The 24,617-nt window shown below is 40.3% G+C and overlaps 1 protein-coding gene across 3 annotated transcripts in view; it reads right to left on the bottom strand.

Moving 5' to 3' along the window:
* Positions 1 to 2,600: 2,600 nt before the first annotated feature.
* The window catches only part of Egfr (epidermal growth factor receptor), a 192,827-nt gene continuing 170,810 nt past the window's right edge, over positions 2,601 to 24,617 (bottom strand). For 2 of the 3 annotated variants that reach the window (XM_047560761.1, XM_047560763.1), the window contains exons 21-28: positions 19,332 to 19,487; positions 18,331 to 18,406; positions 13,505 to 13,651; positions 11,900 to 11,997; positions 10,579 to 10,746; positions 10,126 to 10,173; positions 9,257 to 9,362; positions 2,601 to 8,549 (exon numbers count right to left, since the gene is read on the bottom strand). In XM_047560761.1, the coding sequence (XP_047416717.1) occupies positions 8,188 to 8,549; positions 9,257 to 9,362; positions 10,126 to 10,173; positions 10,579 to 10,746; positions 11,900 to 11,997; positions 13,505 to 13,651; positions 18,331 to 18,406; positions 19,332 to 19,487 (1,161 nt within the window). In that variant the 3' untranslated portion in view covers positions 2,601 to 8,187. The remainder of the gene's footprint in view (positions 8,550 to 9,256; positions 9,363 to 10,125; positions 10,174 to 10,578; positions 10,747 to 11,899; positions 11,998 to 13,504; positions 13,652 to 18,330; positions 18,407 to 19,331; positions 19,488 to 24,617) is intronic. The other variant, XM_047560762.1, reaches the window with a different exon arrangement.

Genomic DNA, 24,617 nt, shown 5'->3' with positions numbered 1-24,617 from the left:
AGGGTATTGTCAATGTATCTCAAAGGTTTTTTCCTCATACACATTTTGATTTTTCTACTGCATTTATTTTTTTAAAAACTAAAAAGAAATGTTGTCAATCTTTTTCTTTATGCCTTTGGAGTTTTGTGTTATCCATTTGAATCACTTTCCCATCCTAAGATTAAAAAATATTCACGTACATTCTGCCTTTTTTTGTTTGTTGGTTTGGTTTTTTTGTTTTTGTTTTTGTTTTGTTTCTTTTTGTTAAGAGTTTTAGTCCATCTGGAATTTGGCTTTAAATAAGGTTTGAAAGAGATTTCTAATTTTCAAATGAACGTAAGTTTTTTTTTCCAACACTATTGGATGGTTTTTCATCCCCCAACTATCTGAAAATACTACTTGTACTATATGCTACATTTTATTTCCAAATTTCTAAATTTTTCCATTAATGATTTCCTGTGACTACACTGGCATTCCAAAGTTTAATTATTGTAGTTTTATGGTGTATTTATATATCACTGCTATCACTACTCAATTGTTTTCCAAATGTTGCTGGCTACTGAGGTACATTTTCTCTTCTAGATTCCAAGTTATAAAATGCATACTTCTCAAAATAACCATTGAAATTTTCATTTGAATAAGATTCAATTTATGTAATATTTAGGGAGAATTGGCATCTTTATAATATCCTTCTGCCTTCCCAGTCACTGGGATTACAGGCATGTGCCACTGCACCCAGCCTCCACTCAAATTTTAATTGTCCTTTTTGGGAGGGATGGAAGGTTCTTGCTTGCTGGACAGGAATCAAGAACACCACAAAGTCTGAGTACTTGCCTTCAGGAGGTGACCCAAGCTCTGAACAAGGGGAGAACTCAAGACAAAACAGGAGGAGCAATTCAGCTCTCCATCTTAGATGCTCTCATTCTTAGAAAATATTTTCTTTCTCCAGATAGTTATAATTGCACTTATAAGATTATTGGTATAAAGGCAATATCCTTCAGGCTGAAATTTTGTCTGCATGATCTTCAGTTAGAATTATTGGGGCATGGTGGGCAAGGAGGACTATGATGCCAATGAATTTGTAATGAGGTTAAGGGCTGTAAATCATGACCTTCACTTAACTATGACCTTTACACTACATGTTTAAAAAAAGACTGGAGCCCCAGAATACTCATTTTTGCCTCATTTGCTACAATTTGCTTCCCTACATGTGGGACTAAACCTCCTAATCAAAGCCTTTGATTGCAATAAAAAAATGTGCTTGAGAGTCTTCCTAGGGGCCTTCCCAGGGGACCAGGGTAAGGATGCCCAGGAGGCAGAATAGCAATGGGCAAAGAGGGAGGATAGGCACCAAGGAGGTTGGTGGGTCACATACTGAATGCTGTGCCCACAGGGAAAGCCTGGAAAACTCTCAATTTTCTTGTTCTTCATGAACCTAGTCATCCTGAAGTCCTCCTTCCATGGAATTATAGTTTACCCTACATTTATGCGTAGGCGACTCACAGTGTTCAGAAGGAAAAACAAAAACAGAGCAGCAATTTTCCTGGAAATGATTAGCATCAACAGTGCAGGCATTAGGGGTGGATGGAGCCAGCAGAGCTTGGTTTCCTGCTCTCAGCTCTCCTGTGTAAAAGAAACAAGATAGAGCATTGTGTGGTGACCAGCTGGTGGAGGGAAAGCTGTGACCAGGAGGGCCTCAGCTTAATTCTCTGGAGTCAGAATCTACCGAAAAGTCAAAGAAATGGAAAGCTCCATGGACCATGCCATTTGCTTGCAGAGAGCTGATTCCAGGTGCTAGCTGCACTCTCAATTCAGTGCAGTGAGCGTGTGCTGCCCTTCCTGCCCTGGGAAGTCCCACCTCAGCTCTCAGAGCAGCTTAGTCGTGGGCTCTGAGTTTCTGAGAGTTGTTCTCTCTTCTTCAGAGGCGTCATTGCCTTCATCAATAGCTTTGCTTTCCCTTGTTGAGTCCAAATCCCCTTTCACTCTTGTAGCTAGAACAATTGAGAAAACTTTCCTTAATCATTCATGGGTTATGTGGTTATGTATAGAACCTGGGTTTTTAATAGTATGTTTATCTCTATCTCAAGAGTGTGAAAAAGCTAGAAATTACCATGGTATCTGAATAACTTGAGTCAGAATGTGATCGTTGAGTGCTTGGCACGTGAGGAGAATCTGAGGAGCTGACACCAGCCACACAAAGGAAATCACTGAACTGGCTTGTGGGTTTTCCCATTAAAGCCTTATCTAGACACTGAGGTGAGAATGGCAATAGTGGGAAGGCTGTGTCTGGGGACAGGAGCTATATGGGAGCTCCTTGTGCTTTCTGTTCAGTTTTGCTGTGACCCTAAATCTGTTCTAACAATAAAGTTTATTAATTAATTTAAAAAATTTTAGTTACCAGTTGGGGTGGGAGTGGGGCTCAGTGGTAGAGTACTTGCCTAGCATGTGCAAAGCCCTGGGTTTGATCCTCAGCACTGAAAAAATAATCAATCAATCATAACATTATTAGGAAAGACCATGTATAGTTGGTCAAATGTGAATAACTAAAACCAACACCACACTGTTAACAAAGAATACAATATTATTACAAGGTACTTAGGAGTAAAGAACAATGAATAGTATACATCTAATGTTTTAATAATATACAATCAACATGTTCTGATCAATAGTATAAACCATATAAAAGAGAATCTTGCTTTCCATTTGTACATTGCAAAACTTTACAGGGTTAAAACATACCAAATAAAGATGCTATAAAGCTATTGTTTGAATAACTAACATGAAGTTATTGCTGTCTGGTGTTAAATCAGTTACATCATTACTTCTAATACCAGTCATTAGATCCATGAGATCTCTTAATTTCTAAGAGATTATACAGAAAGATTATTTTGTAGCCAAATCAGGTCAATGGATTTTTAAAAAAAATTTAAAGAAAGTAAATGCATCTAGAAATGTCTATCTAGGTGATGGGGTGGGGATTCTTAATACTTCTGTTGGCGATTCAGGCATGACAAGCTTAGGATCTCAGAGGATACACTGTGACTGTGCAGATGTACATGAAAGTAAAACCACAATTAGTTGCTTCAGTTTCTACCCCAGGTATAGTTTATGAAAAAAGTATAAAAATCCTCTTGCACTTATTTCTATTAAAGTCATTCAACTATTTATCAATCCTCTTCAAGGCCACTCTTTCTAATGTAACTGATAGATCAAGGTTATCCTTCACTCTGGGAAATAAAGGTCACTTGGGAGGGCAACAATGTCAGTTGCGAAAGCAGCAGGAATACTCACTACCTTTATTTTACTACTAGTTCACCTTTAATAGAGAGGGAACTTTGGAAATGACAAAAATAGGTGTCTGTTTTATACTTCCTTTGCTTTTCCTCCATTGGTTAGACACTCTGCCCTCTAGTGCATGGGAAGCCATCATGGGAACTCTTCTACTACTTAGTGACAGATGCTATCTTTGTGTCTTAGAATTCTCTGGGCCTGGGAGTCACCCACTCTGCAGAAGTTACCTGCAAGTCCAGGTCTCTGTGGCTATTCCCTGAGCTGGTGGCTCTTGACTTTGGTTGTGCACTGGAATGACTTCAGGAGTTTTAAAAAGTACAAATACCTGGGTCTCTCTCATAGAGAATGGTATAATTAGTCTCAGATATAGCTGGGTTTTAAAGGTTTTGAAAGGTCCCCAGGTGATTTCAAGGTGTAGCCAGGGGAGCTTCTTTAGGGTGGTTATGATTAGACTTGATAAGACTCTTGGTGGATTTCATGAATATGTTGAATGTTCCAAACATGGTAAATAAACATTTATGGTTGTCCACATACTTCTAAGTCTATACTGGTAAATGAATATCAATTATAATAAAAATAATTTGTGTTAAGCCAGATTAGGACATATAAGCCCAAAAGTGCTATATTACTGCTTTTGTTACATATATAAGGTCATATTGGCAGATGATCAGAATAGAGCATGAATTTGGATTCTTCTAGTAGTGATAACAGACAGTAATCCTTATAGTGATCCCTTTTTAATAACAGACTGACCAGAACCTGCTTCAGATCAATACTAAGTTAATGGGTTTTCTATCTTTTCTAATTTTATAAATATCAAATTGATGATTCTTCTATTCACCATGACAATGACCTAACTTAGCTCTGCAATGAGGTTACCTTTGTTTAAGAAAGAGTTCTCTTGCTTTAGTTTAACCCTTATAAGCAAAGATTTGAATTTCAATTTTTAATTCTATTGCAGTCTTTCTAAAGTAAACTACTTCCTTTAGTAGAAAAATGAGTTTCCTAAAAATATACTTTACAAAGATCAGTGCTACATGAAGAGGACAATATGCTACAAAAAAGTTACAAAAATAGATCTACATTTCAAAACCTGTCTGAATGTGTCTTTAATAGTACAAAGATGTTTGTCCCTAGTATGGTAGGTGTGGCTGGGAAAAGAGGCAGGGATTTCTGTTCAGTTAAGGTTTTATAGCTTCAGGTAAGGAAATATAAACAGATTATCATGTTATAATAAAAACGTGTGCTTATCAAAAGAAAGAAATACAGAGTACAGATTAAGGGTAATTTCAACAGCTCCTCTTAAGAGGGAGCAACTCACTGAGTGAGGGTGGGGGAAAGGAGACTGGCTTTTATAACTCACTTTTTAGAAAATGCAAAGTGTCCTGATAAAGTTATCAAGGCTCAGATTTGAATGTTAGCTATTTTCAGTATAAACCACTGGAAGTAAGGAACTGGAGGCTTTTGGAATGGTCACTAGTGGCTAAATCTTAGGCATTTTGGCAGCTATGAACTTTTCTTTCAGTGACATATGGGATTCCCTATACTACCTAGGCCTTTTTATTCTACCATGACTTAGAGCATGGTACAGGCTTATAGGGTGTGTATGTTAGAACTAAGTGGGAGAACCTTAGAAATTCTAATTGAATGGGTTTCCAGAGATTCTAGACTTCTCTTTTAAACTCTCAGGATTCTTGTTTGCAGTGAGAGTGAGAACTGGCTTATCACCATCAGGCAACAGCTGCATACTACACATGTGCAACCAAAGGACTTGATGGGAGTGTGGGTGGGAGTCCCACTGGTGAGTGCCAAGGCTTGCTCTCTTGGACTTTCATTTACACAATTGATGCTCAAATCTTTGGTGCACAAAAATTTGGTGCACAATGGAATAATCTGGGGTGAGCACCCCGAAAAGTTCATGATCCTGACTTCACTTGAGAAAAACAAATCAGAATCCTTTGATTGGGCCCAGGAATTACAAAGGGCATCCCAGCCTGGGGACCGTCCCATTCCTGTGTACACAATCCATAGTTCTTCAATGGCTGCAGCTTGGGTGGAGAGTCTAAAACAAACTTAAGAACTTTCAACAGATACCTAAGCTTTCTCATCATCAGCTGGAATGTAATATGGTGCCTCCATTGGACTCCTACTTGTAAAAGGAATGGCAAGGGGACTCACAGCATATTTAGAGTTTGAAAGATTCATCTTTTTTTTTATCATGAGGTGGTAAGTATTTTTCATAGTGTATAATGATAGAGACTTCTTACAGACTGTGAAAAGATGTAAGCAAAATTTGTGTCCCATTGTTAGTTCCTGACTCTTACTTTCTTTTGAACTCTGTTTCCAAAGGGCAGATTTGAGGCTGGGGTCACAGGGAAAGGTCTTCTAGGAACTAACTGAGGAAGAATTAGCAGACAGATGCTTAGGAAGGTATTTGGAATGATTATCGATGAGGAAGAATGAAAGTGAGTACAAACTTTGAGATTGGACCTGTCAGGGATGTGATATGGAAGTAATGAGAACCTGGTAGCTCCTTTCCCATAGTGGCACTGGGATAGCCTCAATGTCTCCCTGAATAGACATAAAACATTTTATAGAATAAATAGGAATCTTAGAATAAATAGGAATAAGATTTTATGCAGGAAAAATTGAAGTACAAAGAGAAGAAAGGCAAATTTGAATTGTTTTTGTAGTTTATTTTGTTATAGGAAAGTATTTCAAAGTACAAAAATACTAGAATTTCATTGCTACAATTCAACTGGCTTAGGACTGCTCTTGCTCACCAATCATCTGCTTCTTGACAAATAAGTGACAGCAGAAAGTGAGTCATTCTGTTTCCCAGGTCTGAATACACACTGACTAAAGTTTTTCTTTCCTTTTTGAGTACTGAGGTGAATAATGAAAGTGGTTTTATGACAATGGCGTATCTTAGGTTCTTAAAATGTTCCTTAATCTTCTCATTAATCATGTTGATAGATGGTAGCCCAGAAGGGAAGGGACATTTATGGAACCTGGGGGATTCTGCAAGCCTAGTTTCAGGCCTAAAGGAGTGGCATGTCAGGATGACTGAACTTGCCTTTAAACCTACTTCATCCATGAATTTCTCTAGATGCTTTCTTGGTTGGGACTCCCTCTGCTGAGAGTCCACGTTCCCTTTCCCCTGTGGCTTAGACCCTGGTCATGTTAAAGTCCTAGTTGCAGTATTTGCAGTATCACCTCCTTGATGAACCTTCTAGGTATCCCCAGGAGAAATTCACCCATGCCTGTTCTGAGTTCTTGTGTTTAGCTGACATACAATATTTGTCATGTTGTTTTAAAGGTTGCTATTTGTGAGTCCACTTCCTTTACTATATGTGGATTTCTTAAAATAGGGATTTCTTCCTTGATGAGCAGGAAGGAGAACATGTTGACAATGAGGATTTAAAACATTCTTTACAAAGGATTGCCATTAACCAACTAAGTTGCAAGGATGAGAAAATTAGGGGGAAAAAAGTTGGGATCCTAACTAGTTGGACAGTCCAATTATAGGGACATTAATTTAGGATGAATTTCTCCCCTCTTAAAACATCTAAAGATGTGAAAGCATCCTCATTGATTTAGAACTCTAATTTCACGTTTGCCACTTGAATTTCACTCTACTTATAATGTTCTCTTTCTTTTCACCTTTACAATGTGCCTATTCTGGGTGTTGGTTCTTGCAATAGTAGCCTCAGGGCCTAGATATTCTTTCACAAAGGGCCAGAAAGGACTTTGAGGGTAGATTACCAGGCAGGAACACGTACCCTTCCAGTAAACAAACAAACAAACAAACAAACAAAAATCTTTTAAAATGAAATGACTCCCATGAGTAGTCTAAAACTAATTTGGGGTATATGTGAAGAGGTGTGAAGGTGAAATGAATCTTAAGATCAGTATCGTTTTTGTAGTCTCATGACATATTCTCCCAAGGACTTGATTCATTTCATCTGAGACTCAAATTTGAGGACCATGGTCCTTTGTGAACTTTTGCAGTGTTGTTATATCTTATTTAAAGGCTACGGGTCTGAACACTGATGGAGCAAATATGGAATCTTAGTTACTCCTGATGTACCATCTCCTTTTGCTGACTTCATGACATTAAGACAGGGAAAGCATAATAAGTTTCAAAACAATTGAATGGAAAATAAACAAGTAAGTCTAATACTCATAATTAGAAAATACTGGTGAGCTAATGGGGAGTAGTACCATGGAAACATTTATACAAAAGTAAATCTGAAGGAGAATTCAACCCCTTCAATTCTTCACCCAGGAAAGAACAAAGTGGCTTATCCTATTGTACCTGCCTTGATTTGATTCAGTGCCAATCTGGCCTGCTTAGGACATGCAGGACTTCTTGTATATTTAGTTGTCTTGCAATGGAAGAGTCTTGAAGCAGAGCCAGTGGAATCAAGTGTTAGCTGGAAGACTTGTAACCCGTGCTTCTTGGTCACAGTGGGTCTGGATCAACTCAGTGTAGCAAGGGCTACAAGTAAATTTCTTTCTCCTTGGAAGAGCCCATTAAATCAAAATCAATAGTGACAATTGAAAATTCCAAAGATCCCCAAGCAGTAAAACTCCTTGTATATTTCTTTATTTTTTTCTAATATACCTCACTGAAAGGTAATCTTCTGCTCAAACGTACAACTTTCTTCCTGGATGCCTTTTTGTGGAAGTTTCACAGTTTGGAGATCAAGGAATGAGCCTACAACTTCCCAAAGTGCATCGAAGGAGGGGGCACTTCCTGGTTGAAAGGAGCTGATCACAGCTCATGTGGTAAAACCAGTCCAGGTGTCTGAGAGTTAACAAGGGCATGGCTATCAGGAGTGAAGTAGCTGCCTTGGCTTGGTCCTGGGTTTCTGAAAAGTCTAGAATCTTTATGGCTGATGCTGCCCTCCATGGTCATGCTCCAATAAATTCACTGCTTGGTGGTGCTACCCGTAGGTATTCTGCATTTTCAGCTGTGGGACCCTTAAAGATGCCATTTGGCTTGGATTCCTTGGGCAAGAAGTCCTGTTGGTAGTCAGGGTTGTCCAGATTAATTTGATGGTTGCCTTTCTGGGCCCAGTGGGTGGAGCTGTCGAATACACTGTTGACACAGGTAGGCTGGGTGGTGTTGAGATATTCGGGGTTGCCCACGGCGTTGCTGTGGGGATTTTGGTAGTGTGGGTCTCTGCCAGCAGCTGGATGCAGGGGTTGATTATGATAGACGGGGTTCTGCACAGATCCTGCAGGCCTTTTAGGAATAGACTGGTTTATATATTCTGAAATAGAAAAAAAGCAGACATGAAATCATCAGAAAAGCATCATTCAAAGATCCCAAAGCAGGATTCCATGGCTCACTGTCAACCTTGTGAATGTCTTCAATGAGACACAGAAGGTAAGGAAGCCTCAGGGGACTACTGTGTTCTTTGCTATACTTGAAGCAATGCACACATGTATCTTTTGTAAATTTAAAATTCTCAGAGGATAGTCTGCCTTCATTTGTGTGTGTGTGTGTGTGTGTGTGTGTGTCTGTTGTGCATATATCGGGCATGTCTACAGTTAAACCTCAGATTGGGAAAACATATGTTTCAAGTTAGGAATGGAGCCAGGAGAGAAGAAAATATATGTATCTGTCATATATTCGTATATGCACACTATGCACACACACACACACACACACACACACACAATAAAAATACATATGGATACTTTTGTTGTTTGCTTCAAACTCTTAGAAAATCTGTAGATTCATTTCTAAAGCAAATCTGCAGAGAACAACCCAGGTACAACTTAAACTCAACAGAAAGATCTTGTATATGTTTGGTTATTTTGTATTTATCTGCTTCTTACTCCATTCTATCTGCAAATCTGCTACAGTCTCTGCCTCTGGATCAGCTAGAAGGGTTCCAGGGAATAAGGACCAGGCACTGCTAGTTGGGGCTGAGGAGGCTGGTGTGCATGACTGTTTCCTGAGCAAGCCACTTACCAGGTGCTGGGAGGAATGTATCATCTATGCTGTCCTCTGTTAAGGCGCCAGTTGGGTCTGAGCTGTACCGCTGTAAGAAGCTGTCCTCCTTGATGGAACAGCTCTGCTGGAGAGCAAGTTAGGCAAGGTTACCATAATCAGCATTACTCAAATTTCACTGTGGAAATACTACCCAAGGTCTCATTAAAATGTTCATTTCAATCTGGTAGGACTGGAGCAGGACCTGAGAGCATGGATTTCTGAGAAGCCCTCAGGCAATGCCCATGCTATTGGGCCACAGATCTCAGGACAAGCAGCGAGGTCCTGATCAATAGTCTGTCCAACAAAACTTTCCAGTGATGGAGATGACCTGTAATCTGTGCTCTTTGATATAGGAGCTGCAAGCTACGTGTGGCTACTAAATATTTCAAATGTGGGAAGAACTGGATTTTATATTTTATTTCATTTCAGTTAGTTAAAATTTAAGTAGCCACATGTGGCTACTGGCAGATGTACTACACTGTGCATGTCCAGATTCAGATTTCATATTTGATCACACACCAGCATTACTCAGAAGGTTGGGTGAATCATAGATTACTAGGTACCACCTTCATAGGTCCTGGTTCAGTAGGTCTGGGTGGTGTCCCAAGAATTTGCATGTCTGACAAGCTTCCAGGTAGTGCTGATATTGCTTGTCCATGAAACACATTTTGAATTACACTGGGATATGTGACAGCTAAGTGCTGTCTCTAAGGCAGGGGTCTAGGAAACCATGCTGGGGGAAAAACATGTAGGAAGAAATCTGGATTAAGATGAGCATTTTCCAAGTATAATAGAGCAGTGATGCACAGATGTTTTAAAATTAATGTTTATGAAGTGTTTGTACATACCCCATTTCTATTAATGCAAGCCACAGTGGAATTGTTGCTGGTTGCACTCTGAAAAAGAAACAGAGATGTTTCTCCTTGATATACTTGTACATTCTCAACCATTTCCACTGAATTCAGGGAGTGTGTCTCACTGAGTAGATATGTTGGAATAGGCTTAATTTTGTCTTGAATCATTAGCCTTAGAAAAAGTAGGGTTGGTTTGATTTAATTCTGTCCCATAGCCCAAAATGATTATAGTCAATGATTACAATTAATGTTGCAGAGCAATAATAATTACTCAATTACACTTAAGTTTACTTGATTGATTTGGGCTTTATCATTTGGTCAAAATTTACTTCTTTTTCATGATGAGAGTTCTAATGGATGGTTGTCATTTTTTCTAAAACTCAATTTGTTCAAACCAATAGACAGAGTTAGAGAGAGAGAGAGAGAGAGAGAGAGAGAGGTTCATACCAGAGAACTTAAGAGGGGAGTCCGAGACGTAGATGGGCTGTTGAAGAAGCCCTGCTGTGGGATGAGGTACTCATCAGCATCGACCACATCTTCCATGTCTTCTTCATCCATCAGGGCACGATAAAAATTGGAGTCTGTAGGGCTTGGCAAATGCATTCTTTCATCCCCCTGGTGTAGAGATTTTAAGACCATTAAAAAGGGCCATAGAATAAAGAAGAATGAAATGATGGCATTTTCCAGTAAGTGAATGGAACTGGAGAATATCATGCTAAGTGAAATAAGTCAAACCCCAAAACTAAAGGCCCAATGTTCTCTCTGATATGCAAATGCTGACACACAATAAGTGTGTGTGTGTGGGGGGAAGAATAGAAGTTCATTGGGTTAATCAAAGGAGAATGAAGGGAAGGAAGGGTGGATGGGAATAGGAAAGACAGAAGAATGAATCAAACTTAACTTTCCTGTGTTTGTATATGAACACAACCAGTATAACTCCACATCATGTACAACCACAAGAATGGGAAGTGATACTCCATGTATGCATAATATGTCAAAATACATTCTACTGTCATGTGTAAATAAAAAGAACAAATAAAAACTGTTTAAAAAGGGTCATAGAGATGCTAGTCCACTTCCTGGTTATAGGAATAGGGGTCCATTGTTATCAGGTGCCTGTATATTTGCCCATTTGGTTATAATTCTCGCAGTTTTCTGAAGAATAGCTGTTATTCCTCCAACTATGTATGGGCACCTTAGAATAAAACATTACTCCTTGCACCTAAGAAAATGCATAGAAATGCAATCAACTTAGAAGGGAAGAGAAAGGGAAGTGGCAGAGCAGCATTTATTGAGTGTGTACTATGCTGGTAAGTGCTATGCAGTGAATTTTGCTTATATTATTTTGGTGAATCTTTAAAACAACCCTGTGTGATTGGTTTTGTTTTTTTCCATGTTATTAAGTAAGGAAATGTTGGAGATGGCACAGGGGCAAATGCAGTTAGCGATCTCAAACCAGATTTGCCTGCTTCTCTATTGAACCAAGATAGGGCTTTAGTGAACTGAACTGGGAGATGACACAAGGAACTGAGAGAAAAGGCTGTGTCTAGGTAGGAAACTTTAGATGGGATGGTGACATGGAGTTGGACTGGAACCACCACAGAACCCTGCTTACTTTACAATTTAGTCTATGCCATAACAAAGGCTTACTCTACTGCTCAGGAGGATTTCATAAGATGACCCAGAAACAGGTCATACTGGCACAGTGACATGTGATGCTCATCAGAGGAACTTTTGCCAATGGAAATGCAAACTGTGGTCTTAGTACCTGAATGACAAGGTAGCGTTGGGGATCTCGAGCCATTTTGGAGAATTCCACAATCAACTCACGGAACTTCGGGCGACTATCTGCATCTATCATCCAGCCTAAAGAGAAAAGAAGAAAGACAGCAATCAGAATCCTGGAAGAAATGCTAAAGATGGCTCTGCTTAAATAAAGCATTTACTGTTATTTGTCCTGTTAGACAAATAAATTATGAAGAAACCTAATCTTCGTGATAGACTTTTCAGTCTTGCAACTAGTACTAATTACTGTTCAAAGGCTATGAAAACACAATTATTTTTGAATCAGAATAACGACACCATCCTCTAATTTTTACACATCTGCTCTTCCTAGGGTCAGCATTCTTGTATTACCACCTTCAGTGATGGACCAGCATTGCTGTGTGCAATTGCTGTCTGTTACCTACTCTGACAGTAGGGTGCTTGTGTGTCTAGACTAAGTACTCACTAGACAGTCACTCTCAGCTGTTTTTCAAACTGGAAAGCATTTAATTCAGAGAAATACCCGGCTTTGAAGAACTTGGAGTTGGGACTACTCTACTTTGGAGCTTTGACTGCATTGCACAATCAGTCACCATTCATGCAAGAGAGAGAACTGGCTGTCTCAGTGCCTTTCTATTTATTATGTATATATTTTGCAGTGCTGAGGATCACACCCAGACCTCTGTGCACGCCAGTGCCCTCCATAGGAGGAAGCGTTTGGCAATCACACTGATGCACTGGATTATACAACTATTTAAATCCAGATTCAGAAAGCTGGAGGCAAGGATGTCAACTTGGAAACCCTCATGCCTCTTAGGGTTCACATTTATTTTCCATTATCAAGATGTCAAGCTATTTTAGGCCAGACTGCTATGTGACCTTAGACAAATCATGCGACCTCTCTGGGTTTCACTTTCCTCAGCCCAAATTGAGGCAGTTAAAATAGATGAACTCTGTGGTCTAAAGCTCAGAAAGGCATTAATGTTTACATTATCTTGACTTTGTCATATTCCCTGGGCCTCCTCTTGTGCAAATGCTTATCACATATGTGATGTTACCTTCAGAGCCTAGTGCACTTGTGATTCTAGTGGAATAATAGCACCAATCAAATTACACACTCTTATTTGGATTAAGATGTTTAAATACTGTACTACAGAAGACCTTACATAAATCTGCTGTTTTGAAGATTTAAGCCAAAGCAGAAATGTTGATTCTATCAGCCTCATGTGGTTACTCATTGTTAGGCATTTAAAAACATGCAGTCTCTCTGGTAACAGGCTTCAAAATGCTGGGCAGCTCTGCATTTCATTGAGCAACTTGGGGAAGAGAGTATTTGCTGTAATGGCTTACGGAAGTCTTCCATTTTATTTATTTGCTTGCAAACATGCACAAATGTCAGGTCACGCTGCTCGCTGAGTCAAAGAAATGTTTTTTGAAGAATGCTTGCAGGGGGTATTTACGGATATTTTTGGACTTGGAGGCCTGCCTCAAAGAATGTGATGATGTTTCTTCAGGGACTAAAAGCACTGGGCTATTTGGCCAAGAGCAGCAGGTGCTCTGAGTGCCCAGGTTCAGTTACATGAATGTGGATGGTCACCCCGGTACTCACACTTGACCATGATCATGTAGACATCAATAGTGCAGATGGGTGGCTGTGGAAGGCGCTCTCCTTTTTCCAGGATGGATGAGATCTCACTTGCAGGGATTCCATCATAAGGCTTGGACCCGAAAGTCATCAACTCCCAAACGGTGACTCCTGAGCAGATGAAGCAAGCAAAGAAAGTAGTCGCTTTGTGAGTCAACAATAATCACAACATCTGGTTACCTTCGGTTGTCATCGTTGCTTACTGTTTCTCAGGGTTTAAAAACCTATGTTTCAATAGCCTTGGGCAATCTGCTTAACTGCTGGAAACCTCAGTTTAATAGACATTAAGTGGGATGATGATGGCGTCTATCTCATAAGATGGTCATGAGGATCAAATAAGATAATAGAACTGACATGTTTAGTACAATGCCTGTAAATAGTAACTGAGTGATGAATGGTAAGTAAACACACTAACGATGACAATGACAATGACAACTTGGGCTGCACAAGTGTGACTGTCCTGAAGAGCAGGAGTCACACACTCACCTGTCTCCAAGTTGTGTATCTATGGAACTCTAAAGACAGAGGTCCTGAACGAGGCTGAAAACTGCATGTTTTAAAACAGTAATAAAAAAAGAAAACAAAAAGCCTATGCTCCTTTTAATAAACACAAAAACCTCATGATTTCTGTTTCAAAACCAATTAAAAACCAACTGAAGCAGTGGCAATTTTAGAGCCAGGGTTCTCAGATGAGCTCTGGGTTCTGAACAGTCACAGAACCCCAGCAGAGTGTCCTAACTTCCAGTTAGTCCAATGACCCTTTTTTTCCAGACTTGGTCTCTGGAGACATTGGGGTTGAACATCCCCAATTCAAAAATCCAAAAGCCAGGTACATGCTCTGAACTCGGAAACATTTTGAACACTGACATAATGCTCAAAAATTTTGGATTTTGGAGCATTTCAATGATTTCAGATTTTCAGATTAAGGATGCTCCACTGTTTAAGTCTGTGTAAAATTCCCAAATTTAAAAAGCTCCAAAGTCTGAAACACTTCTGTTCCCAAGCATTTCAGATAAGATACTTAAACATTCCCATAGATCTGCGTGGATTTTCCAGAGTCCATTCTAAAACAGAATTACCTGAATTGATACAAAGAACATAAAATTGAAAAGTGAAGGAAAGAAATGGTCCCCCAAAAGATTGTCCCTTCCCCCCCATATAATCAATACATACTTAGTGAAAGAAAGAGTATCTTATTTTCAGATGGATCAAGTCAATTCCCATTTAACTGGGGTTTTTAAAACATGCACAATGAGTTTTCGTGAGAAGGCCAGTTTTTATGTTTGAGAACAATTGGTGACAATGGGGAGCTAAGTAATGGTTGGTGATCATGAAGGAACAGGTGGTTATGTGACTTCTGTCTTTAACTCCTTAATAAGACACATGAATCCCCATATTTATTAAAATGAATATATCACTTTAACTGGAGACTAAAGAGTAGAATGATTGGATGTAGTTTTTAACCTGAAAACTCAGGCTTGTGGTCTAATAGTTCATGTGTACTACCAGAGACAGCAGATTATGATCATACAATTAAAGATGCATGACTGCTATGATACTGGTTGTGATCACTGGCAGACACTAAGTCACTGAATTCAAGAGAGTTCTCATTTATGTGACAAGTATGGGCCAAGGGGGACTGAGTTGGCACATACTAGAGGTGAGGGGGATGGCGGCATGGTCCAGGAAAGGCGGAGGGCCAGATCAATTATTGGCTACAGTTAGGAGTTCAGGTTTTATTTTGAAAAGCAAAGAAGGATGCTAAACAGAGAAGTAGAAGCGTGATAGAGTTCAAGAGAGTAAAATAGAGGGTGCAAAATGGGGAGAGAGAAGACAAATGAGCTACTTCTGTGTTTCCCTGAGGGAGGCAGGGGCCAGGTTCATGTGGGGATGGTGGAGTGATCAGGGACAGGACCCAGGGGTTGCCTCTTGGGGAGCAGACATATCTTGAAAACTACTTAAAGTAACAAGGTATCAGAAGAGTCTTATTTCCTTTTCTATTCCACTAATGAGGAAGCTCAGTTCACGAGTACGTATCAAAATTTGCTTATCCATTCATGGGCAAACATCTCTGCCTTTGAAAAGCTTTCATTCTTGCAGAAAAGATATTCCTGAAATTATAAAGAGAAAAAGTACATATTTGGAAATTAGCAAGTTAATAACACGATAGAAAAGGGAAATTGCTAAAAGAAAGATTACTAATCTGAATCAGTTTGCTTTGGTGACAATGACTAAATTATCTCAATATCACTCTCCCCAAATTTATATTTCAGTAGAGGTGGGGAGATTCTTTTCCTTCTTCCCTGCTGCTGTAAATAGCTGGGGGTAGCTGACACTTTATAAATAAAGGTAGATAATAAGGTGTTTTCTGGCCTTTCTTTGCATTGCTGGGTGAAACTTGAGGACCAAGTGTGGTTAACAGATGACTGGTGCTTGGTATAGCTGCCAATGACATGGGTCAGTGACCATCTCTTAACAGGTAAGGTCCTCGTAGCCTCAGAACAAAGTAAGAACACAAGAGGCAGGTTTGGGAAGAGGTAGCACCTGTGTGGATGGAGCAGGGCCTGGCAGGGCCTGCTATGGCTATGCTGGGATTCAGAGGAGGAAACATAGAATCGGGTCCTGGGGAGATGGTTCTCACCCAGAGGAAGGAGCAGTAACTATCTCCACCCACACTTTTTTTTCCTGCCCATGGACATCTTCACAGTACATGTTTGTAAAGCCATTCTCTCAGAAACACAAAGACCACTGTTCATTATAAGAAATAACTTATAAAGAAAGAAGTCTTCATTATAAGAAAGAAGTCGGTTCATCAGAAAGCCTTATTTCTCTACTGGAAAACACTTCCCCAGAAACCTTGTTTGTTGTCTTTCTTTAATTCCCTTCAAATTCATGATGTGAATACTACCAAAAGCAATATACAGATTCAATGCAATCCCCATCAAACTACTAATGACATTCTTCACAGAACTAGGTTAAAAAAAAAAAAAAGTCCTAACATTCATTTGGAAGAATAAAAGACAGAGTAGCCAAAGCAATTCTGAGTCAAAAGAGCAATATCTGGCTTCAAATTATAGTACAGAGATATAGTTATAAAAACTGCATGGCACTGGCATAAAAGCAGACACGTAGAACAATGGTACAAATGAGAAGACACACAGAAAATCTCACATATCTACAGTCATCTGATCCTTGACAAAGGTGCCAAAAATATACATTGGAGAAAAGACAACCTTTTTAACAAATGGTGCTGGGACAACTAGTTATCCACATGTAGAAGAATGAAACTAGGCCCTATCTCTCACTCTTCACAAAAATCAAACCCGAAATGGATTAAAGACCTCAGAATTAGACCAGAAACTATGAAACTCCTAGAAGAAAATGTAGGGTCAACACTCCAGCTTTTAGGCACAGGCAATTCTCAATAGCACTACTAAAGCTCAGGAAATAATGCCAATAGTTAGTAAGTGGGATGGCATCAAATTAAAAAGCTTCTGCACAGCAAAGGAAACAATTAGGAATGTGAGGAGAGAACCTACAGAATGGGAGAAAAATCCTTGCTAGTTATTCTTTGGATAGAGGATTAGTATCTAGAATACATAAAGAGCTCAAAAAATTTACACCAAAAAATCAAATGACCCAATTAATAAATTAAGTAAACAGACACTTAATCCAAAGAAGAAATACATGTGGTCAATAAATACACAAAAAAAATGTTCAACATCATTAGCTATTAGGGATTTTATCTTATACCAGTCAGAATGGCAGTCATCAAGAATACAAACAATAGTAAGTGCTGGAGAGAATGTGGAGACAAAAGAATGATTTTACACTGTTGGTGGAAATCTAAGTTGTACAACCACTGTGGAAATCAGTATGGAGGTTCCTTAAAAGGCTAGGCATTGAACCACCATATGACCCCGCTATACCACTTTTTGGTATTTACCCTGAAAAATTAAAGTCATCTTACTAGAGTGATACATGCATACCTGTGTATATGGCAGCACAATTCACAATAGCCAAACTATGGAACCAACCTAGGTGTTCATCAATGGATGAATGGATAAAGACAATGTGGTATATATACACAATGAAATTTTACTCATCCCTTAAAAAAATGAAATTATGGCATTTGCAGGAAAATGAATGGAATTAAAAACCACCATGTTAAGTAAAATAAGTCAAGTTCAGAAAGTTCAGGGTTGTATGTTTTCTCTCATATGTGAAAGTGAGAGGGGCAAAAGGAAAAGAAAGGTGGGAGTGGATCTCCTAAAAATCAGAGGGAGATCAGTAGAGGAAAGGGACCAAGGGGTGAGAGGCAGAGGTGGGGGGAGTGCTAGGAATTGATATTGGCCAAATTGTAACATATTTGTATATTAACAATATACATATATTGTTATATTGTATGAATATGTAACAACAAATCCCATCATCATATACAACTATAATTCACTAATAAAAAGGTGGAAAAAAACCCCAATTTATAGCATGAGGTCACTTTTAACTTGACTTCATAGGCAGAGGCATGTCCAAAGTTCCAGTTCTTTCTCCCTTCCATGACCTTTTCTCTGCCACATGAATTTATTGATTTCTGTAGTTACATTTAGCACAGTAGACTAAACTTCCTTTGTTGGATTTTTTCAGTATAATAGGCAGCAACTATCATGTTATTATTAGTCATTATCTTAAAAGAAAACACTTGCATGTCAGAGCTTATACCATAAATTAGTGAACAATAAAAGCCAGCTTAGCCTCAGCACAAATTCATTAGCATCAGGATTTTGACTCACCATAGCTCCAGACATCACTTTGGTGGGTATAAATTCGGTGTAAAATTGATTCCAGAGCCATCCACTTGATAGGCACCTTGGGATGATGAGAGATAAAGCATTAAGACAACTATTAGCTTCCCTCTGTTGAACAAAATGAAATCACACTAGAAGTAATTACAAATGACCAAGTGGGGAAGCCAGGTCACCCTTCCTGTCTGGAACTTCAGGCCTACGGCTGCCTCCCAGCAAGAGGAGATTTTAAATCCACTAGAGAACAGGGTTGCTCTGGAAACCCAGAACTGGCTTCTGAAATGCTACAGCTAAAGACCTTTAGGGCCACTGGTTGTTCTGGTGAGCTGCGGACCCTGGTGTGGAGAGTGATCACAGCCATTCAGCATTTGGGTACATTTTCAGGGATCAATGTCACAGGACTGATGGTTGTCTGGAGTCATGCGGGCCAGGGTGAAACTCAAGAAAGGTGCAGCTGATACAGCTGAGGTGTGGCCATGGAAGGGGGACCTGTCTGAGAACATGCACCTCTCACTGCTGTGATAGTGCTCTGGAGAAACCCTAAGCCAGAGAGAGGGCAGGGAGCATACATTCATAGCCAGCTCCAAGCATGAGTCACAGACACCCATGGAAACTCTCACAACAACATGGGGAGGAGAGCTTTTCATACTTGAGATATTGTCAACAGCACTGTGCCACCAAATTAACTGTGGCATTTCCTAGCTGTTCTTTTGAAGGGTGCTTAAATCCTGGAGGGAGAAGTTGAGACCTAACTTTTGCTAATGATCACCTAAGATAGTGATGACTATAACCTCTGACCATGTCAGCAAGATCTTTACTCCCTCTCCAGTCAAACCACACTCCCAAAGCAGAAGACCCTGGTGAGACTCAGTTGGCTGAGGTGGTGCTGATACCTCACCCAGAATGTTTGGCAAATGTCCCCTACATCAGTTGAGAGCTCAGTCTCTGTTATTAGGAAAATGCTCTCTGATCTCCAAGTCAGTTCTTACCTTTCCTCCCTCTGCATGGTATTCTTTCTCCTCAGCACCTAGCAGTTTGGCCAATCCAAAATCCGTAATCTTGACATGCTGTGGTGTCTTCACAAGGACATTCCTGGCTGCCAGGTCACGGTGCACCAAGCGCCGGTCTTCCAGGTAGTTCATGCCCTGAAATACAAGGGATTCTGCATTGAGGGTGCAAATTGTTCACAAGATTGCCAGTGTAATAGGAAGACAGCCCTCACACATATGAACTTAAAGTCAAAGTCAGGTCACACTCTGAAATTCTTGATGCCAGGGACTGGGTTTGAGTTTGTCTTCCTGCTTCTGTTGCTGGATATAGACACTTGCAGTTGGTAAGTGTTAGAAACTACCTACTGGATAAATGAGAAGGTAAGAAAAGAAAGCTTTAACTAGCTGCAGATTACTAATTTTTCTCCATCTGGATACTCAAGTTACAAGTAGAAGAGGCCAGTGACGACTGAGCATGAGCTCAGTTGTCAGGTGGAGAACGGATCTTAACACTTGCTCTGGAACTTGCCAACCATGCCACCCACCAGGCTTTACCTTGCCTGCATGCACCTTCATAGTAAGGAAGAAGATGCCAACTTCACCTGGTTGGGGCAAAGCAAAGTTTCTCAATGGATTTAAGCCATGATCTCCTCATGTTTTCCTGAACTATCAAACATGATTCTCTGCCAGTGAAAAAGTTTTCATCCAGTTTTATTTGATTTTAAAATGCACCCACATGGATGTTGAATATGCTTCTGCAAGGTACCATTCCCTATTACTTTCTTGGATGCCTCCACAATTCTGTTACAGTCAGATTTGCTGCTAAAATGAAATAGTAATACTTGGGCTGCATCTAGCACAGTACCCAATGCGAAGTGAATTCTAGAGATATTAAGCCTCAACTACTGTCCCTGCCCACAAGAGTTCTGATGTCCTTATCATATGCACCTCCCTCCTTGCTGGCAGATGGGGCTTACTTCTGGTTTCTACTTCTTGATTGACAACTGCCCAGTAAAGCCAAGCTCCTTTGGGCCTTACTGAGCTCCAGACTGGTATGAGCTTGGCAGCCCACCTTCTCTGGGCAGGGCCATATTGGCAGGGAGAAGTTGGGAGGTGGTCAAGTCTGCAGACATCTCAGTTGCTTGTTCCACATTCTCCCCTACTTACTCATAAATACACCTCTCTTCTCTGTAGCCAGAAGAGGGGGCTGCATTTCCACCTTCCTTTCTGGTTGATGTTCATGAACTCTCCAGCACAGAGCTGGTGCTTCAGCACAGAAGTGCTTGGGAAGTGCACCAAATGAATGGGTTTAACAAACTCTGCTTTACTCTGGTGTTTTGTAGTTAAGGAGGCATCTCCACTTTAGTGCAACTGCAGGGAATATCTGTAGAGAATATTTTCCAACATTCTCTGGCAAATTCTTCATATTTTTGTATAGGCACTAGGTGGAAAATTACTAATTGACTTGACATATCAGAGTAAATAAAAAATTCTTTCTAGGGCAAAAGCAGTCATCCTCTGAAAGTAGGACCTCACAAAGGTGCACCAGGAATTATTCTTTGGGTCTCTCTCTCTCTCTCTCTCTCTCTCTCTCTCTCTCTCTCTCTCTCTCTTTCTTCTTGTGGTGCTGGGGATTGAACCCAGGCCCTTGTGCATGCAAGGGAGGCACTCTATCAACTGAGCTATATCCCTAGCCCTACCCCTCTTTCTCGTATTACCTAGAAAGTGCCTAAATGTTAAGATGCTGTTATGTAAATTTTTCCTTTCCTAAGATTTCCTCATGTCTTCTCAAGAGGAAACTAGAGGATTTTTTCTCTGGAGTATACTTCCAAGTTAGGAATTATTACTTAGGAGTGGGTGTGGAAAGAGAATGGGAAGAACTTGGAGCTGAGAAAACATTTCCAAACACAGGCCTTGTCTTTTTTCTTTCTCTCACTCTTGCTATGATCTCTCTTCAAAGGCTGGTTCCTTCCTCACTTTAATCTCCTGTTTGATTTATGGGATGGTGACTATGATCTGTGTTTTGCTACCCCTATATCTTATAAAAGAGTAAGGCCTCTGCTTATTAAATATGATGAACTCTTACCCATTCAAAAGGGTTAATTATGTTTGGCCGCTTGCCTGGGTAGACCTAACCTCTGCATTCCAGGCTGTATTAGCTCACTGTTCTCTTTCCCTTTCTCTCCTTCCATCTTCCTTCTCTATCTCTTTCTTCCTTTCTCTATCCCTTGCTGTCTCTTTTCCTTCTACCCTCTATTTCTTTCATTCATTTTTCCTCTGTGGGAGCTATTGCATAGTGTTGCACAGACCGAGAGCAGCAAGTTACACGTTAGTCCCTACGGAGGACCAGCAAACTGCTCTTACTTCTCTCTTTAAAATTTGTGTGTATGTGTTTTGTGTTGTTTATGAAACTCCCAGGGGAACTTCAGAGAGCATTTCCAGCCTTGTTTAAGGACAAGCATTAACTTTCTTTTTAAGAAAAAAAATTTTTTTGAATGTGAAGTCTTTTTATAAATTCATTTATTTTTATTTGGTGCTGAGAATCGAACCCAGGGCCTCACATGTGTGAGGCAAATGTTCTACCACTGAACCACAACCCCAGCTCAGCACTAACTTTCACTCTGCCTCCTTAAATGCTTAACAGAGGATTTGGTATATGGGACACATTGTCACCATTTATGGAATAACAAATGATTGAATGAATGAATGATTGAATAATAACATTTACTGTCAGCTTTGGGCACTGACCATGTGTGGAGCCTTTGAACACATCTCCATAGAATACTCTTTCTGTCCGGGTGCCCATGTGACCACCTTGGTAGAGACCAGGGGTTCCAGAAACCAAAGCATGCTTTTTAACTGACAGGTCTTCAGTTCTCAAGACCACCATCATGACCCTGGCCTTCATAACCCTGCTGGGGCCTTAGAGTCAAACTTGCCTGCTGGACCAAAAGCTGCTTGGGTTACCAGAAACAGAACAAAACAAAAATCTAGCACCTTGGCCCTATGCCACAGAGTAAGTCCTGTCATTGTGTGAATTTAATAAATCCAACTGAGCTCCACCCCAGCCCTTCCCCACTCTTCAGGCTCAGGGATTTAAAGGAACAGCACAACTTCAATATGTTGTGAGGTTTTTTTGGAACATCAGTCTTCAGAGAAGGCTTGGGAAAGGGGAAGAAAGAACCGTTTACATATTCTGGAGAACACAGCTAATCAGACAGAGGGTCTTAAATCAGAGATAATTTGGGGACAAAGAGATTAGACCATTTGAACATAGATAAAACTCCACTAGTGGGTCTCTGTCCCACAGTCTCAGACAGTTTGAAAGGCCATCTCAGTGCCCAGCAGAGTTATATTTTAACCAATCACCAAAGATAAGGGCTGTGATACTACTTATGAACTCTCAGGCTCTAAGCAGAGACGCCACAGGAAGTAATATCAGCACACGCCCCAGTGGGGCCTCTAGGGAAGCTCATTTCCTGATTCTTCTCATTTTAATTGAATTAAACATATTTATTTTTGTTAATTACTACAGGACTAGAATGAATTTTGAAATACTGAGGTTAAAAGGGAATTTGAAGAGCCACCCTGGAACTTAAACTTACAAAAGAAATGCCCAGGGATATGCTTCACACGGATATCAAAGATTTTTCTGGCACAATACCTATGGAACAAGAAAGCACTGGGGGTGGTGGGGCGTGACCTTTAAAGACTGTTTTCCCAAGGGCTACAGCATCTTACAAGTCTCAGGAGGAGTTCAGAGAGGAGACTGGAACAGGATCCACTTCTGTTCTGTTTTATTAACCACGATATGGAAAATTCCGGGTAAGCATGGATTTAGTGAGCACAGAAATGGCAGAAAGTAGGACAAGGAGGGGGTGGGTACATGGTTTTGGTAAAGTGAAGAACATGGTTTATGCATCACTGAGCGTCTGTCTTCAGAGGAGGTAGGGAAGTGTCAGAATTTCCTATTCCAGGCTAGAGGTGATGTGCTCCAGAATCCTACTGTCAGGAAGGGAGGACAGCCAGGATTGCTGGTCTGTGACAGTCCCCTGGATTTGTGGCATCAAGTGCAGGCAAAGAGTGAGGACTTATGAGCAAGACTCTCTGGTGTCAAAACCTGATTTTCATATGTACTGACCTGAACCTTGGCAAGTTACTTAGTGGCCCCATGTCTCAGTCTTCCCATCTATAGCATGGCCCAATCAGAGCATTAGTGAGTTTAACCCTATAGGTCACTTGGATGGTGCCTAGCAGAGAGTTCTGTGCAGCTGATAGCAATTGTCACACTTTCCTCCTAAATGCCAAATCCATCGTCTTTCCTCGATCTCTTTTGCCATAATCTTGAATGAGGTCACTGTCTTAATCTACCAAACCTCTGCTATGCTTCCTAAAAATGTCCGATAAAGAATAAATTCCTACATGGTGCCTTTGTTGTTGTGATGAAGCTCCATCTTCTTGGTCCTGCAGGGTCTCTCTCACAGCTGCCCCTCTCTCTTCAGTACCTTGTAGTCACTGAGCCTGCTTGACTCCCTTAGCTCTCAAGCACCCTTACTCACTGCTGCATTCCTCACCTCTATGTCCTCACCCTCAGCTGTCACCAGGACAGGGTTAGGATCTATTGCACTCATGTCGACAGGGTCATTTAAATGCAGGGCTCTAGACTCTTGAGGGGAGGGGCAGTTTGGCTTGCTCACCCTGGTTTCCCAGAGTCTGGCCCAGCTCCTGGTACTTGACTGACAGGTTGAGCCCAGTTGGTCACAGCTCTTCTGCTCTAACTTGCACAGTGGCCTTCAGGACAGCTGGACCTCCTGTCCTTGACTCTCCTGCTCTGACGCACTTCATTCCCTGCGGCACCTCCTGCTCTGTAGGGGTCCCTTTCCCTCCCTCACTGACAAGATTTGGGTAGATAAGAAGTGTTATCTTACTTTTGCCTCTTTCACCTGATGTTTTACACTGGCAATATAAATACTCAAGAAATAACAGTAAAATATCTAAAAGTTGATGAATAAGCCTTAAGAAATAACTTGACAAACTAACAAAAAGTTGATGAATATGCTCTTAAGTTGCTTTATGTAACTTTTGTTCTTTTACATACATACTCTAGAGAGATCATTTAGGTTGACCAAGTTTAGCTGTCATCCTTTGTGGAATAATGCAAGAAAAAAATTAAAAATAACTTAAATAACAAATATCTGATCATTGGATAGGTGGTCTGGTCCTTTTATCCTGCATATTGTCATGTTGTATAGGTATCAGATATTTGCTTTGAAAGTGAGAGGGTTC

The sequence above is a fragment of the Sciurus carolinensis genome, chromosome 8 (genome assembly GCF_902686445.1).
Source record: "Sciurus carolinensis chromosome 8, mSciCar1.2, whole genome shotgun sequence".
In the NCBI taxonomy this organism is placed as follows: domain Eukaryota; kingdom Metazoa; phylum Chordata; class Mammalia; order Rodentia; family Sciuridae; genus Sciurus; species Sciurus carolinensis.
Note: the sequence above shows the minus strand (reverse complement) of the source record. Positions and strands in the feature narration are given on the sequence as shown.